Consider the following 18,301-nt stretch of genomic DNA (forward strand, 5'->3'; position numbering starts at 1 on the left):
AGCAAAATAGTTGAAAGCTCTGTTTTACACCATTTGGTGTCTTCTGATGTTTCTTTCTGATGTTTCTGCTGGGGTGGTGGTCCGGTAACAGATGCGTTAAAGTTTAAAAGATCCATGCAATATAAACCGGAAGTATTTTGCTTGAGGTGTGGGTACGCGAAGACTGCAGCAGTGGTGAGTGGATGGGCTGTCTGAGTATGTGTGCTTTGAAAGTGGCTGGTACGAAGCCTGTGTCCGTGCAGAACCTCGTGCTGCATGTGCACCGTGCAGGTTTTTGGGAGGCATCTTTTGTAATGGCACATGGGAAAGTTTTGCTGTGTGGTTTTGTGGGGTTTTTTTGGTTTTTTTAGCTGTAAGATTTTGATCTTCAGCATTGCCATCTGGATGCAGTCACGGTGGGGCCAGCGATTTGCTTTCCAAGGTCAGGCAGTTACCAGATAAGAGATGAGCTTACCTTCTCCTGACTGTCAAACCGATGTCTTCACAGATGCCTGAACTGAACATCCCTGCGTGTGTGTGTTAACCTCTGGTTCCCTTCTCTGTCTCTGGAAATAAGGTACTGCTTGTAATTCGTGTGCTGGCAGGCTTTGCCATGTTGCTTGGATACTGAAAAGAGCGCAGCCCACTACAGCGGACCCTCGCCATGAGCCTTCATTCAAAGGCTGACTGGCGCAGAGCAGCTTAGCAACATGTCATTTTAATTGAGCTGCTTGCTGGCTCGTGCAATTGCCTTTTACTATGTGACTTACTAGAAAATGCTTCTGTAACCCCTCTTGATGCAGAATTAAGTTTTGCATAATTGCCTTCGCACTAGCTCTTGAAGAGTTTTTATAGGGCAATGAGTTAAAATACAGAGCCAGCCCGTCTGCACACACCAAGGGAGCAGCTGTTGTGAGATAACCAAAAGGTCGTACAGATCTTCTAATATTATTTTGTAATAATCTGCACGGCTCTTCTTCTCTGCGTAGCTGTCTGAACTGGCTTCGTATCTCTCTGCATACATGGTCTGCTCCGCAGTGCCTAACCAGAGGCATTCCTCCTGCCGTCTTCCCCAGGGCGCTTCTCAGTTCAGTTGTAGATCAGCTGAGTAATGGTGCGTCCAGCCCATTCTTTCTGAGCAAGGATCAAAACGACTCATGCTCAAGAAAAGGAATAGTAAAGCCAAAAGTGCCAAGGGAATTTTATCCATGCTGTATTCACTTTATTAAAATGGGAAGAGCAAAATACCAGAGGGGGAGGGGGAAGCGGCGCGTTGCATCCATCCTCAGGGAGCCTCGAAAAGCGTGTCTGTGTCGGGTGAACATAACTCACTCCCCTTGCCTTCAGTGCCTTTCCCAGTTCATGCGAGGTAACGGCCAGACTCATGCAGTGCATTAGACCGCCCCCGTCCAATAATATCATTAAACGAGGAAGAGGAGAGCAGAAGTGCCTCAGGAGGGAGAAGTGATTTAATAGCTTCTGCACTATGCCTTCTGCGCACTGAATCAGCGGATGATGTTTATCATTGCTGGAGACCTGGGCCCATCCTGCTCCTCCTGCCTAGCAGGTACATCCCTGGGCTGGGAGCGAGTGTTTTCAGTTTCTTGCTGTGGTCATTGCAGGATATTGATGTCCCAGCAGTGCACCTCCTGCACACTGGTCCACAGTTCGACCCACTCGCTAACTGAAATATGGGGCAAGGAGGATCTACAGCCCCTCTGGTAGCTGCTGGGGAAATGTGGGCTCTTTGTGCAGACAACATCCAGATGTGGGCTCGCCAGCACTCTGCCTCACAGTAAGCAATTCCAAACCTGAGATCTCGGCACTCCTGGAGCCTGTGGGAAATGCCATCTGACTCCAGGCTGTGGTTGGAAACTTTTCCGAGTGTTTACTAGTGGGGGTCAGAGGCCCTCTGACATTGTGAGCAGTGGCTTGGTTGCTCGGAAAAATAGCTCCTCTGTTTTTGCTGGAGCTTTATCTGATGGCTTTGAAGCATGAAGTTTATTTTCCTCCTGCTCTACCTCCTCACTCTGAGCTAGCAGCTTCAGCAGTGCTAGCATAAATAAAGCTCCTGCTCGCTCTTCTCACCTGCTCTCATCCCCTCCAGCTCGCTTGTGCCCTGTGGCACAGCCTGCCGTGATGGCTCGGGGTGCCTGCTCATGCTTCCCCAGCCTTTGTGAGCAGCAGGACAGGAGCGGACCAGGCACCTGGCAGCTGTCTGTGCTCATCTTGACCAGACTTCAGCCCACCCTTGCTGGGCTCTGAGACATGAAGCACTGCAATATCATCTTGTCTGAGTTAAATAAGGGAGAATTTCAAACTAATAAATAACAAATTGGTTAGCAAAAGCGGTGCAATGGGCACTCATTTGCTCAATATCAGGTTCATCCGGCTGTACCTTTTTTGTATTCGGTTTGCAAGGCAGAGTGGGACTTGCAGCAGAGACACCAGAAGGTGTCAGGCGTGATGCTGGGTCCTGCTGCAGCTGGAAGAGAAGCACTTGCCAGTCTGGGCACTGGGACAGCTGGGTGCTTAGTTGCTTGGGCATCAGCGTTGGTGGGCTGGGCTGGTGAAACGATTGATGCTGGCACTTACCTCTGAAACCTGAGAATGTCTTTGGTTATTTCAAACTGCTGTGGGCTCTGCAGGGCCTCACTGCGCTGACTTACTTACGTCTGGGCTTTTTTCCTTTGGGGCTTTGAGGAGGAGGGTCTCCCCACATCCCCTGCCCCTGGAGGCCTCTGTAGCTCTGGGCCCCTGTTGGTGCTGCAGGGATGGGGCACGGTGCAGGGATGGCACTCGTCTCCTCACTTGCCACTAGCAGACTCCTTGCATAGTCAGTGTTTGTCAGCCTGGCAAAGGCACCAGGTCTTTTTCCCCCAGCTAAAGCTGGTTTAGATGCAGGTGGGCTGAGGTCCTCACAGCGTGTCCCCTTGCCTGCTGTTCAGCTGCCTGTGGTTCTTAGCAGGGGTGGGTGAAATGCTAGTGGCAAGCAACCCAAGCTCACCTAGCCATGGGGAGCCAGCTGCTGTCTGGTGGGTGCTATCAGCTGCTAAGACCTATTTCCAGAAATATTTGAAGACCAGAGCCACAGTGCTGGCACATGGGAAGATCCTGCTGTGATTACTTATTAATAATTAAAAAAAAAAGGGAAGAGAGAACATTTTTTCTAAAAGTTGCTGCTGGCAAATAAAGAAGGTGGAGGGCTTCAGGTCTTTCCTCTGGCTGGGAACTGCTCTGTGCTCTGCAGTGGGGGTACCTGTGTAGGGAAGGGTCTATGCTGGAGGGGAAGATGCTGGGACTTCTTTGTGGGATGTTTTTGATGTTGGCATTCACCAGGAGGTGGGGGGGAAAAAAGCCCAAACAAACCACAGAAGGGCATTGGTTGAGCCATTGTGTGAGTGTACAGATTTAAAGAAAACCCATCCAGACGCTTTCTGCTCGAGAATTTTAAAACTAGGGGGTTGACTCAGCTAGCACCTTAACGAATTCTTCCCTTCTCATTTGAACTGACTGAGGATGCTGCTCCTCGTTTGCCCCACTGCCCAGGAAGGTCCAGGCGGTGGCCAGAGTGGAGGTTTTGTGTCCCAGTCTTGCTTGTGTTTGAGTCTGGGATTTGAATGTCTCCCAGGTATCCAAGCTAGGCTGTGTGTGAGCCCGAGTGGTGAAGGCGATGCGACCATGGGAAGCACAATGACCTGCGGCTCAGAAGATGGTGTGCTTGTGTCGACTCGCAGATCCATAGGAGCTGCGTGCTGGCGAGGGAGATCCGGCTCTTTCTGCAGGCTGCTAGCGGTATTGCTGTGCTCAAGAAAGCCTGCTTGTTAATAGAGCCATACTGGTTTACCCCAATGGACTGTCACCCCCAAAGCATGTTGTATGATTCGGGCCCAATTCTTCTCTCACTACTTTAGACCCAAACCTGTCTCTTTCAAAATCACCTTCCTGGGGTACGAGAGCAGAATTTGTCAGTTACCTGATAGATGCAGCCCTGGCTGGCAGGCATTAGTGTCTCTGTGGGATGGAAGAAATTGAGGTTGAAGAGCAAGTATGAGGCTGCAGAGGAGCTGAGAGTCAGGGCGGGCAGTACTTAGGAATCTCCGAGAGATGGGGACGTGCTGTACCAACCCATGAAACCCAGGTGGAGCTCCAGGTATTGTCCTTGCGCATTTCGTGGGTCTGGGGGAAGAGGAGGGATATTGGGGCAAGAGGTGGCCAGCCAGAAGATTAGGGTCCATCTTGTGTGATCTCCAAGATCAGCATCCATCAGTGCTGTTTTTCTGCTGCTTTCATTTACACGAAGACCCGGGATCGGGAGGCCATTGAGCTTTCGTTGCAGCTGCTTTTGCCCTCTCCTGCTCTGCGCTGCGTCTGCATTGTGGCACATAATTTACTCCCTGACTTTCTGTCCTGCAGTTACAGTCCCCGCTCAAAAGTGTGATTACAGCTGTGGCATTGCTGTGGCATTGCCTTTTGTTTGCCACAATACAGCTCTGCTTGGGCAGAGCAGAAAGGAAAAGAAATAATAATGATGCATGGATGGAGGGGAAGATCTGACGTGCCTTTCCAGCCCATTTGCTGTGTATTTCATCTCGGGTGGGGACTCTCATTAACTAGTCACTCTGCAGAAGCAACCTGTACCTAAAGGTTAATTTCCACAGCGGTTGTTGCTGGATTATTTGATGGTGGGTAATTTCTGTCCTCAAAAGATTCTTTTACTCCTACCTTGTATTTAATGAGATTAAATTGCAACTTCTCTGAGACCTCATGGCAGAAGTGTGTATGTATGGCAGGTGGCCACCAAAGCTTTGTGTGGACTTAATAGAAAGGCACTCGGGGAGCAGAGAGAAAACCCTTTCATAATGAGGGGGAAAAATAGTGGCGATGTTTGAAAGCTTCATAGGTGTTAATAAAAGATACTGCTTTTTCAGTTACACAGAATGATAAATACAATGGGCTTCTACACGAGTCTGTCTGTACGACACAAATTATTGTAACATGACTTTGATGTACGCATCATGCTCCTTTTAAGGCCTGGAGCAAGGTGACCCTTTAAATGAGTTGACTGTGGGCAGAGTTTTCTGCAGTTGATATAATGGCGCTGGGCCCTATTCTGACCTTGAAGTGTATCTGTAATCTTTAATTCTACTGATGGTGTGGGGTTTTTCTTGGAGAAGCTAGTCCTAATGCAACGGCGATCCAGCAAGATCACCGAAGGCAACAGAAATATTTCTGTTCCGTGTTGGTGTAGTTGATACCGGGGGTGATCTTTGACAGTTGCTGCAGGGTGCTCATGTTTGATGTAGGTGGGGCAGCAGATGGGCAGAGGTGAGTGCACGTAGCCTTGGGTGGGCGAGGGGTTCTGTGCATGGTAGGGAGGTCTGCGCTCTGCCTTGCACGCTTGTCCAGCCTTGCTGTTGTGCAGATGCTGAAATGCACCAGGAGGTGGGCTGATGGTGTTGTCCGTTCCTATCCCCTCTAATACAATGTCTCCAGACTGCTAAAGCTGATGACATCTAGCACTGAATGCAGTTAAATATGTTTGACGTTGAACCAAAAAGCTTCCCTGTGGCTGTTCTGGAAGATTTTTGCCAGTGTGGTGTTTTGTGGTTTTTTTTTTTTTTTTTTTTTTTGTGTGTGGAGGTTTAACTCCTTGCTCTCGACCTCAGATTCTGGGCAGTTCACGAATCTCTTACTAGTAGGTTCCTGTGTTCACCTGGAAGGAACAAGTCTGAATATGTGAAATTCAACAAGTGTCAGGTGGGTGAAAAATCCCCTTGAGAAAATGCTTTAGAGACAGACGAGAGCCGCTGGATGCTTCTCCTGCATCTCTGTAGAGAGAACAGGCGCAATGCAGGCTGCGGGTGGGTGGTCAGCATCCCAGGGTGTTGCACCGATGGTGAGGTGGGGTGTCAGGCTGGGCAGAACCAGAACCAAGCCTGAGTTGTGTTTTAAGGTACTGGTGCAAAGGCTTTTTGTCTTCTCAGTTGCCCAGCAGCTGTCGGACAGCAGTGCTATGCATGCAGGGGAGGAAGGCCGGCTGCACTAACATCTCAGGGCATCTCAGCTATGCAGTGGCTCTTGTTTCGCTGCTGTTAAAGACCTCTTTTTTGGGCCTGGGGTGGGGGGAGGAGGGGATGCTGGAGATCCCCAAAGCAGGACCCTCATCTGAGCCAGTGCCTGCAGCTCAGAGACCAATCCCACTCCTCCGTTCTTCAGGCTGCCCGGGTGTTATCCTGGCAGTGCTGCCCCTCGGGCCGCTGTATTTTCGTAGTGGCACTACCCTGACCTTCTCTGCCTCTGGGGACTGCTCCGGGGTTACAGCAGGTGCCTCTGGCTGGAGTAATCCCAGGCTGGAGCTGCTTGCCGCAGCCTTTTCTGGTCATCCCACCTCCATTCCCCAGGCGTGGGTGGGGGTCTCAGCTGCCAAGGGGAAGGGCGCCTGCTGTCCCAGGGGCCAGGTGTCAGCACATGGAGCCAGGGTGCGTTTCAGCTGTCCGGGGATTAGCAGCAGGGAGCCACGTGCAACGTAGGCACTGACGCAAACCCTCTTGCGTGAGAGAATCACAGTCCTCCTTCCCCCTGGCACAGGCCAGCAGCCTCCCCAGGAGATGACCTGGGACCCACGCGTAGTTCCCCTCTGAGATCACCTACTACGCTGTTACGGAGCTTGGCCCTGGCCTGTGCATGTGGTGCATTTGAAATGGCCAGCCAGTGATTCGGGGCACATGTTTTGCTTTTTAAAAGCATTTGTTCCTGACCACGTCTCTCTGCTTATCTCCTTAATTATCCGCCTGGGAGCTTTACTTTGTTCATCTCAGCAATGTATTACAAGGGTAACATGCAAAAACACTCTTGTGTGAAGAGTGGCCATGTTGGGGGCTGGTTTAGAGATGGAAAGGCAAACTGTCACCCTGGAGAGGAATAAATTCAGATGTTTTTGTATCGTTTGTAGATGTGGGCAAAATGAGTATCAATAACCTGAGTCATACCAAGCTCCGGTGTGAAATGGAGGGAAACACTGTTCCCTTGTAGGAGAGTGAGATTTTGACATTGGTGTCTAATGGGGGAGTTCCCACAGATCTGGGGAGGGTGGTCTCTCTTCTGGCATGCTGAAACACTGTTGTGGTTTTTTCCTTCCCCCCAAGCGTGGTTAAGAGTCAGGCACTTCCCTGTCTGAACCGTTGCATCTTATTCTCCAAGCAGTGAAATGGGATTTGGCAGCACTGACTGTTTCTGGGGCACAGCGAGAATAAATTTGTGTTTGCAAGAAAGCACTTGTCCTGGTAGTTAAAAGAACCTGTGAAAGATGTCTTACAGGTGTACTTGTGCGTGCTGCCTTCCCAGTGCCGTTGTTGCCTTGACGCAGTGCACACCAGATACCTAACGAACGGGCAGCCCTCTGTAGAACGATTCCCCATCAGCTTTAAAACCCACTTCTCAGGGAACTATTTTCATCATGTGGTGCTCGGGATTTACTGCAACGGCCGGTATGGCTCGCTGGGCATGAGCAGACGATCAGATCTGATGGACAAGCCTCTGACTTACCGAACTCTGAGTGACCTCATCTTTGAATTTGAAGACTCCTATAAAAAGTACTTGCATTCAGTCAAAAAAGTAAAAATTGGATTATACATCCCACACGAGCCACACAGCTTTCAGCCCATCGAGTGGAAACAGCTGGTCCTCAATGTATCCAAAATGACGCGCACAGACGTCAGGAAGGAGCTGGAGAAGTTTGCCCGGGATATGAGGATGAAGGTAAGTCTGTGCCCCTGGGCGGTGGACTCGGAGGTGGGTGTGCCTGGTCCAATCCTGCAGAGGTTGGTCTGGCTCCACGGCAGCAGACTGACCCCGGCCTGAGATTAAGGTGGCATCAGGTGGGCTGGAAGTGTGCTTACATCTGTCTCAGTGGTTCTCCCACAGGGTTTGACGTGTTTGCACGCCCCAATAGCTATCTTTTAGTTCAAGGATCTCCCCTTCAGCCTGGGAAGCCCTTGAAACCCGTACTCGTCCCTGGCCATCAAGGAGCTATTGCCCAGTTTGCTTTTCTCACTAACTCCAGAAGAAGGTGGCTGGGAAGAACCAGTGGGGCTGGGGCTGGTGGGGTGGGTGGCCTGGCTGCAGGTAGGGTCTCAGCTCTTTGCACCTGAGCTACAAGTGGTGCCATAGGACGGCTGTGTTGGTGGTTGCTTCTCCTTGCAGGGCATGCCGGTGGGCTTGCCCTGCGACGCCTGATGTCCACCACCCTCAGCTAAATTGCAAAGAGCGTTACATGGGAAAGGCGAGTAAAGCAAGTCCCTGACAGGCTGGTGCTTCCCCACTGGCTGGCTGGACTGAAGAGCCTGGAGGGAAACAACGGGGGAGACAGGGCAGGCTGCCAGGGGCCTGGAGGGTTTGGCTGCCCTTGGGGATGAGGGGTGTCCCTGACCGTGCCGCCGGGGCCGGTGTGGGGGACGAGCTGGTTGTGGTCGTGGTGGAAGGGGATTTGGTGCTTTTCCAGCCCGCTGCTGGCAGCGGGAGCAGAGCAGGTGTGTTGCTAAGTATGGGGCTGGCTCTCATGGAGAGTCATGCGGCATCGCATCCAAGTTATTCTGGGTTCCCGTCCCCAGCCCTGCGGAGGAATGGCTCCTACGTTGCAGCCGCGTGCCTTTTTGGCTGAGGCCCCTGTCACCTCGCCCTGACCTTGGGCTGAGTGTCGTCAGTGGCATCATAGCCCCTATGTCCTGCTGCCACCTTGCCTGCCTTGCCAAGGAGTTTTGAGGGCCAGCTTGTACCATACCGTCACCTTAAGCACATATGCTTGATTACAGATGTAATGAAGCTTTTTCCCCCCTTCTTCTCTATTCATGCGCTATTAATACCATCTAGAGAGCAAAGAGCTGAAGCAAACTCTAGTTAAAGAAGTCCATATGGGTGGATGATTTACTGAGCTTCGTACTTGCTTTTGATAGAGGGACCAGCTCTGTGTGTGTGCTGATCTGTGACACTGGGTCCAGTCCTTGAAGTGCCTCAAGGCCAGGGCCACAGCCCTGTACCCTTGAAGGCTGAAGGCCCTGCCTCTTCCCTTGAGTTAATTCAGAATTTGAGCCACTTGATTCACAGGGCTCCCATTGTGAGGGGGCTGACTTTGGAGGATCAGGTCTTAAAAATAGCCCAGAGTGAGAGTGTCGTGCTGATGGACTTCTGAGGTTGGAGGGCCTGAGGGATGTGGGCAAGTGTGTGAATGGACAGGAGACCTGCTGAAGGGTCCCACTGTCGTACAGAGTTCAGCTGCCAGCCTGGGAAGGGATTGCCTCTGTTTGCAGAGAGGGGAGCTGGAGAGGGCTGTTTGGCTGTGTGAGTTTCCTTCAGCTGAGGCTCAAAGCCGTTTTTCTGATCGCTTGCTGTTGCCAGCTCTGCAGAGAGCTGTGGATGAGACCTGTTGTTCAGTATTTAGCTGGGAACTGAATTGGTGACACCAACTAATTTTTGCCGGGTGCCCCTGAACAGCTATCACATGATAACAGCTTTGGGTTCCTCTTAACCTGGGCAGGGTTTGAATCAGCCCCAAGGGACTGAAGGTTGTTTGTGTGCTGTCCCCGCTACTGTATAAAGCTCTTTATTTTTAGTTTTTATTTTCAGTGAATCATTGCCTTTATTGAACGCCTTTTTTTTCCCTCCCCCATCACTTGCAGATTCTGAAACCCTCAAGTGCCCATTCTCCGATGAAAGAGAGATCACGGGGCAAGTCGTTGTCCCCTCGCCGAAGGCAAGCTAGCCCTCCGAGACGGGCGTGCAGAAGAGACAAATCGTGAGTATTCCTGCTGCTGTCACTGGTGGGTCAGAAGTGGAGGGTGATGATGTATTATTTTTCTGTACAAAACTTAGATGCGTGCACTGGCATATATAGGAAACCTGCACCAGGTATCTTGGTTGCCTGAGAGGCTCCAGAAGCTGCCGGTGCTGCTGATGTCCGGGCATCACTGTGCTTACTGCTGCCTGATGGCCCCTCCACGCACTGTCCTTGGAGGCCCCGATGGCCTTTGCTTGGTGAAATTCTACAGGGTGTTGGGTGACTGTGAAAGTGGAAGCGTGGGTTTTGCCTTTTGTCTTTTCAGTCTTTATACAGTCCACTTGCTGGAGAAATGAACCTAGCCTGGGGTGCAGGGGACCTGTACAGAAGGGAAAGTAGTTTCATCACACTTAGGGGTGTTCAGAGAGAGGTGTTAAAAACAGGAGGATGTATCCGCTAGCAGCGGTGGGGTGCCCTGCTGTCATGGTCACAGAGGCAGAAATCGGATTCTTCGTGATGAGCCTTTGTACGGAGCTGTTCTGATGACGTGGTTTTTGCTGAGGACTGTCCAACTTACAGGGATGGTGTAAAAGTAAACTTTTTCACTTCTTGCCAAAGTGGAAGCATCACTTGCATTCTATTCTTTGATTGTAATTGGCTTAAAAAAACCCAGACCACTTCCCTTGTGTCGTAGCTAATAGTTTTTTCTTTGTGCGGGGAAGGATGGACTAGCTGCATGTAATACCTCTAAATGGATAAAACCGAGCTTCGGGATCACAGGCCTTTTACAGCCACTGGCAAGTCAGACTCCCGTACCTCAGATATGGAAGTGTTGAGTTTTAGCTGTACCGCTTCACGCCAGGAAGCCGACAACTGTGAAAGCCTATACGTAACCCAGATTAGTCACATATTTATGATCATCGTTTTTTAAATAGGCTCCCAGACTACTGTCTCAGCACTTATTTATTTATTTTAAAGCAGCTAACAAAGACGTTAGACTAACCTTCTAAAGATAACTTCAAGATACTTTAGCAGCAGATGATTTCACAGCAGGCTTTTATTTTTACATGTGAATTCACACTCAGTCCACGATGCTGTACTTTGGGCTTCATCACTGAGAGCTCCTTGTTTAGTGCGTGGATAATTATAGTTGCAGTCGGCTCGGCTGCTCCAGGCTTGTTCACCTCCTAGATTCGCTTTGAGGGATGGTTTCGTCTTTGGGTTTCTGATAGTGCTTCTGCAGTTGCTGGAGTGGGTCACGTATGTCTGGAGAGAATCTCACTGGGCTTGGAGACTTGCCAGCTGGGCTGGTTTCCTGAGAGAGCTGCTGGGCACAGGGCTGCTCTGCTGTGCCTCGTTCCTCCTTGGCAGCTTTGCTTTTCCAGGACAGAAAGACAAGTGAAGTACTGGTGGCCTTGCTGTGGCTGCAGCACCTGTTACCTGCTTGGTGGTTCTGCTACATTGCTCTGTATCTGGAGTGAATTGTATGTTATTTAAAAATAAACACCATGGTACAAGATCTAGGACCCAGCATGATGCGGGGAGCAGGAGACCGAGAGCAAACTCCACACAAAACTTTCATTTCTGCTCTGGTGGAAGGTGTTGAAGCATCTCTGAGCAGGTGGGAGCTCTTTCAGCATGTGCTTTGTGGCTGTGTGACAGCCCTGCGGGTCCTGCAAAGCCCCCTCACAAGCCTGGCCGGCACGCTTGGAAGGAAAAGGGGAGCGAAGGAGCTTTTGGCAGGTCCGGGGCCCTTGAGCAGACCCAAGAGGCTGCTCACTACTAGAAAAGTGATGCCAGGGAGAAGAAAAGGGTTCCTGGTGTTCAAATGATGCTTCGGTGCAGTGGCGCTGGTGGCTCAAAGGCTGACTGTGCCTTTGGCCCCAGGGGGAGTGATGCTGCTGTAGGGAATTCCCTTCTGGTGATAAAACCTTTTCATTTCCAAAATCGAGATCTGCTGCCTTCTGCAAGGGGAGGTCTCTGAGACCTGAAGGGGGAATGGCACCCCCTCATTAGGGGTGAGCTGAATGACACATGCCAGCATGTACAGCGGTTGATGCGGGGTGAGAAATGTAAGAGGGGAAATCAGGTATTTTCTTCGGCATATTGATGGATCTCTGGGAACCCAGTTGCAGTGGGAGGCCTTTGTGTTACACACAGAAGAAAAAAGACTTTCAGGCTTTCTAGGCTTTAGGCTGAAATCCTAGCTGAAGAAAGCTGTGCTTACCAACACTGTGTTTTGTTTCTTTGTGGACCTCTTACATGCTGTAATTACAGCTCTTTAGAGCTTGCAGGGGAGAGGGAGAGAACTGTTTTGCTCTTAAGGATGAGCTGGCAGGGGCTGAATAACACATTCGTTTGAGAGGCTTCACCTGCTGTTGACAAGCTGTTATTACAGCCTGGTTTTTGTCAACAATAAAATTATACAGGCCTGCTGGGACAAATATCCCAGTGAAAAATATGTGAACTGGAATGGTGAACTGGAATGGCTTTGTCGGATTGTTTCTGCAGGACAAAGGCTGAAGCGGTACTTAAAGAAACAAGTGGATTTTACAGCCTCAACCCTTGAACTTCTCACCCTGATTCCTTACTAGTTCGTTAGGTAAATACTGGTGGTGGCTGCTAGCAAGGCCAAGGTAGTGTTTTAGCCTGGAAATACAGCTGCAAGGCAGGCAGGGTATGTTTGCAGGACGCGGGTGACAACGCCAGTAAGCAGTACGTGCCTGTCTAGGAGACTGGTGTGTAGTCAAATTGCAGCTCATTAACTGAGCTACGTAAGGTCTTAGCCCACAGCTGGTGTGATCCTGCTAAGGGTGGCCAGAAGACAGGATGAATGAAGAGGAGACAGGGTGGTGTGAATCCGTCTGGTAAGTCTGAAGCTTTACTGTGTCCACTTGTCCATCCTGTGAAGTCCCAAACCAGGAGGGTGCAGTAAATTGCAAGCCACTGTGCTGGAACAGGCATCATCCTCAACAGAAGTGCTGGGAGCTGGAGGGGTTTGGGAGAGTTGATAGGAGTTTGGAAGGGAGCATCATGTGGCAGCCTGAAGCGATCTCTGCTCCTAAATGTCAGTTCACCAGATCTATTTCCTTTTGATTTCATACATGCATGCTCTGTGAGTGTCATAGCAACACTGGCCGTGTGTGCTTCTGGCCTAATGTAGCTGTTGAAAGGAAAATTCTGTTAGTCCAGTATATTAGGATGTGCAAGGGGGCAGGATTATATTAGGATTATATTAGAATGTACAAAACCAGGCAGATTTAGTGCAGACAACTGGTGAATAGTGTGTACCCAGCAGCTCTGCACAGCTTATTCACCTGCTCATTGTCAGGGCACCTTGGACGGGAGCTGTGATCTGATGGGCCAGTACAGCAGAGGTCCCTTGCGTCAGCGGCGACGTTTGGCATCGGGTCGTTTGCCAGCCAAGGTGAACAGGGGCTGCAGTGCCTCTGCTCCAACAAATCCTCTTCCTAAAACCCTGAAGAGAAACTTAGGAGGACAGCTTGTTTGTAGCTATGTGCTAGAGAATTGTCATGGAGTGGAAATGGCCAAGTCGCCATGTGTGTCCAGTGACTCCCCATCTCTCCTGGATAATCGGAGAAGGTAGAGCCATCCAGGCATGCTTTAATTAAAACCATATTCTGGCTTTAATTAAAGGGAGGGAGAGAGGGAAGGAGGGAGAAAAGGGTGGGAAGGGAAGAGGATCCCGAAATTGGAGGGAGGGAGGGAGGGAGGGAGGGAGGGAGGGAGGGAGGGAGGAAGGACACTGGAAATTTCATACAGTGCATCTCTCACTGGTCTCGGAGTCCTGCACAAGGTCTGAGGGATGCAGCTTGTAGCTTGTTTTCTGGCTAGTCAAATCCCATCTGCTCTGAAGCAATAAAGTGGAAAAATCCAAACTATCTTAGAATGACTTCTTCAGGTGCAATCCCTTCCTGCAAGTGAGAGATCAGTGAAGACACCCTCCCTTCTGTGAAGTACTCACAAACTGGGACAAACACGAGGCAGGGTACAGGGCAGTACTGCAGAGAAGATGATGGGGTTATTAACAGAGGTGCTTAAATAAGTGGCAAAAAACCAGATTGCATTCAATGTGCGACTAGGCAGAAGAGCATTAGTTGTCCATAGCAGTGTCCCCAGCTCTCAAATGCTGTGTGAATTCTCAGCAGAGATCTGATGTTAGCAGCACTGCTCTTTTAAAAAAAAGAAAAAAAAAATTTGAATCGAAGAATTCAAGAATATTTCCAAGGCTCTGCCACACATGTTTGTGTGTATATAGATGTAATCTGTAGATCCCCAGCTGCCGCCCAGTGAGAAAAGAGTAAGCGCAAGAGCTGGAAGCCAGGTCTGAGGAGCGGCGGGAAAGCGCTGGAGCCGTTGCCAGCTTCGCGTTGTACTACTTGGGCTTTAGCTGTGTTTTTGCCGTGAAGCTGACAGGCTGTAGAGTCTACTTGGAGAAACGTTTATTTTAAACAATGTCTTTCTTTAGAAAAGCAAACATACGGCTTAGTGTGAAATTAGCGAAGAGCCTGGAATAAGCTCTCAGATTAGACACTTCCATAGACTGCAAATCACCAGGATTGTTTCGGTTTGACAACTTTGTTGCAGGAGCTGTTCCGTTGCTCGCTAAACAGGGAGAGACTGATTGCTCAGTCTTAAGGTTTCCTTTGGCTCGGGGTGTTGATATGCTTAAAGGGCTTGACAGCACACGCATGTGTGTGACTATTCAAGCGAAGAGCTGGACTGTATCAGAATAGAAGATGCCGGGAGGCTGAAGGGAGTTCATCTTCTGTTTTCTGTTTGGTGGGCTCTAGCCCTTCGCACAGACCTAGCCAAGAGGAATGGGCAGGTTCAGAGAGAGACAACGCGCTGCGGCTGTGTGAAGGGCCTTGCCTGTTTGCTCTCGGTGATGTCAAACAGCACAGTTGAGTTGGAGTTACCACCTAGCACCCACCTCTGTGCAGACATGAAATAAACTAATACCTCCACTCTGTGTGGTGATCGGCTTTTTTGCACGCCAGGTAAAAGAACGCTGATTTTGGGACAACATCAGCACCTTCCACGTTATTCTGAAAGCCTGAATCGTGCTCTGGGGTAGATTGTGGGCGGGATGTGTCTGGTTTTAGATACTCATTTAGGCCCTCTCAAGTCTGAGTGAGAGGGGCACTCTCAGGCTCAGATCATGGACTCCAGGATGGGACGACTTGTTCTTTGCTGGCGCTTGGCTTCAGAGGCAACCCACACGGGCAGCTCAGTCACACCAGTTCATGTGGCAAATTCAGCAGGATCGTGCTCATGATGAAAAAATTAGATCTAGTCAGTCCTACTTTGAAGTAAACTGTTCCCAGTGTGACAACTGCTCTCTCCACTCCTGCATGGCAGTGTGGGATTGCTGGTGAGCGGTGCCTTCTTCCCTCCTTTGCTCGCAGGCCTGCAGTGGTGGACAAGAAAGGAGACCTGGCCACGCTCAACGAGGTAGGTTACCAGCTCCGCATCTAACGAAGCCATACGCCAAACAGAGGGCTTCCCTGGTGCTTCCCGCTGCACTTTACCTGCACTCCGTTGGAAGGAAAAAGGAATGGGACTATTTATTAACTTGTGGACGCTTATAATCAATATCTTACCTAGAAAATAGAAGGGGGGAATTTTTTTTGGTGGCAGTATTTATTTTCTTTCATTTTATAGAAAAGGCGTCAGTGAAGAGAACCCCTCCATGTAGCAGGTGACTCCAGTGGTGTGAGAATTTCTTCAAATATAATTTCCCTGTGCAAGTATCAATTGAATTTGGGCATTATGCTGAGAAGCAGTGTTGGGACAACTAAAAAATCATATTCTTAGTGGTAAGATGTGCTGGAGTGCAGTGCAGTCTAAGAAAATCATATTCAGTATTAATATTTAATTCAGCAATAAAAACAAGCAGTGCAGAAGTGGCATGAGTTTTTAAAGTATCAACATTACCTCACTAAACCTAACAGATATGCAAAACTGTCAATATTATTGTTTTGTAACTAATTTGTACTGTTTCCCAGCATTTCTGGTAGTATTAAACCAGCACTGGATGTTTACTGCCACATGTATTATTATTTTGTGCATGTTGCTGAGAAATGTTAAGTAATAGTAATATGTAAGTGTATTCTTAAACACTGACATCTTATTAGGAAAAAGATGAGGTTTTGTTTTTTTTTTAAAAAATGGGAGTAACTGATGAATAATGAATTTTTAAACTTTCATAATTTTTTTATACTTTGTCACAAGTTTTTAGTCTTTGTGGACTACACTGCTGAAGCACAAATGTAGAGACTGCTGTTTTGTAGAGACAAGCGTTCACCCACTGGTCAGTTTCTCGTATGTGTTCCTGGAATAATGGGAAAAATGTCAGAATTGCTAACTTGAGTCTATACGTTTTCTTTCAACACTTGTATGTAACTTTGAACCTTGTCTTTGAAAGGCTGAGCAGTCTCAGATGGTGATGCCTTGACATCTTATATTAAGATCAGTCATTGCAGGCTGAAGTTAACCTTCTGCCATGCTGCTGTAGGGAGTTTTTCCTATATGTGTTGTAGTAGCAACGGCTTAGTCAGACCTGAATAAGGAAGCTTGTACTGGAACAACTTCAGCAATAAATCAAATTGTACGTCTGAAATAACAGCTGAAAATCAAGCTTGTCTGCTTGCTCCCTACTCAGTCCTTTTGCTCTAAGACTGAGCTAAGGACCTGTGATGGACGGCAGCGTTCCCAAGTGACGAGGTAAGACTTTCATTGGGGTCTGCCATTTGCATTAGTGAATTTCTCTGGAAGCATTCGAGTGCTGCATTCCTGAAAATATTTTATTAGGTGCCTAAACAGAAACTGGTTTATTGTACAAGTCCAGCCTCTACCCTTTGTGCTGTGCTTATAGATGATACTGCCATGGGCCTTGTGTACCTCCCCTCCTGGACATTTACTTTTTTGGGATCTTGCTGAAGAGAGGACATTGTAACGCAGTGACAATAATGCTTACTCAGACTGAATGACTTGAGCTCCTAGAACACTTGTATCAGCCAGCAATTGAGTGAATACAGAAGGAAACGATTGCTTGTACGCAGACCTCATTGCTCAGAAAAAGTCAATGAATCTCGCCTACTGAGGACAGGAAGACAGCAGCATGACCCAGCAACCTTCTGCAAACAGTAAAAGGCTTTCTGCTAATTAGGCTTCAGAAGGACTAGAAAGATGACTTTTCAAATGTATTACACTTCTTTATACAAGATTACCACTTCAATTACAAGGAGGCCTTTCCCATCCTTCTTTCTGCAAACTTTTCCACTCCTGTGTTCACAACAGGAATTTTTTTGGTTCAGGAGTGAAATGGGAGAGAGGGAAGTACTCATTTTAGTTTTCAACTTTGTGCTGCCCAGTGTCTTGTGACGTAAGTTTTTTTTAATGTATTCCTTAGATTTCCAATGACTAAAATGATGGGAAAAACTTACTTTGATCAGCTGTATCCTACAGCACAAGGTTATCTGCTAAGTCGCAAGTTTTTTTTTCTATGCAACCATGGTTTACTTCAGCTTAAGTAATGGTGGTTGATATCTAGTTTGTACTGTTCAGCACAATTTATTTTCTTTAACCTCTAATTTACACTGAAGCTTTTTAATGCCATAGAGGTGTGTGACAAATTGCTTTTGGTTCTTGTTTTGAAGTTGAGCTGAAATATTCTCTTGAAACTTGCCTATGATAGCATTTGTCTTAAGTGTGGTTCTAGTGACTGTTACTGCAACGTGGTCAAATAATAGTGTAGAAAACATGCATGACTTTTTTTAATCACTTGTATGTTTATGCACAGCATGAAACCTCAATAAAATATCATGGTAGTTTTTTTAATAACTTAGGGGATTTTTTTGGTCCTGTCCCAGTTTCTATTCCAGAAAAGATCAAGTTGTTTCTAAAAATCAAGACAGGATAAAGCAGATTTTTTCTAAGATTGTTAAATAGCTACCTCATTTGTTATTCTACAAAGAAATCACTGAACATAAAGGCCTTAAACCTACCCTGTAGCTAACCATTAACGGGTTTTACAAAGAAAGACTGAAACAAGCCTCTACATGCTGAAAATACATTGTTATAGAACAATAAACATCCCTGAACTAGAAGCACTGATGTCTGCATCATGTCATCAAGCAGCTTCTGCTTTTTTCTTTCAGTAGTAGATTGGCCCTTTCCCCATGTTATTGTCATTAAAATGGAGAAAACTCTTGAGGTGACAGCTTCCCCTTTTGTAAATGAAAGCAAATTATCATAGTCCTTTAATAGTAATAACCTACACTAATGAAGTAGAACAAATATTTTACTGCCTTAATGGTTTAATGTGGGTATCAGGGAAGTGGGGTATGTTTTTCATATGGCCATCTTTACTGCCTTGAGGAATCTGGCCATTTTAAAGTGTCACAGCAATGCACAGTATCTGAATACAAACCCAATATGGAAACCATGGATGAGCAAGTCCAAAGCAGCTGCTTTTACATGAGCACAAAACTTAAGATTCAAACCAGCATTGTAAATAATCAG

At 48.1% G+C, this 18,301-nt stretch overlaps 1 protein-coding gene across 1 annotated transcript in view; it reads left to right on the forward strand.

The window, feature by feature from the left end:
- Positions 1-17,886, forward strand: part of VASH2 (vasohibin 2) — a 35,639-nt gene extending 17,753 nt beyond the window's left edge. The window contains exons 5-7 of the mRNA XM_075412977.1: positions 7,359-7,740; positions 9,657-9,772; positions 15,184-17,886. Coding sequence (XP_075269092.1) covers positions 7,359-7,740; positions 9,657-9,772; positions 15,184-15,253 — 568 coding nt within the window. The 3' untranslated portion in view covers positions 15,254-17,886. The remainder of the gene's footprint in view (positions 1-7,358; positions 7,741-9,656; positions 9,773-15,183) is intronic.
- Positions 17,887-18,301: the final 415 nt, after the last annotated feature.

Source organism: Opisthocomus hoazin, chromosome 2 (genome assembly GCF_030867145.1).
Source record: "Opisthocomus hoazin isolate bOpiHoa1 chromosome 2, bOpiHoa1.hap1, whole genome shotgun sequence".
Lineage (NCBI taxonomy): Eukaryota > Metazoa > Chordata > Aves > Opisthocomiformes > Opisthocomidae > Opisthocomus > Opisthocomus hoazin.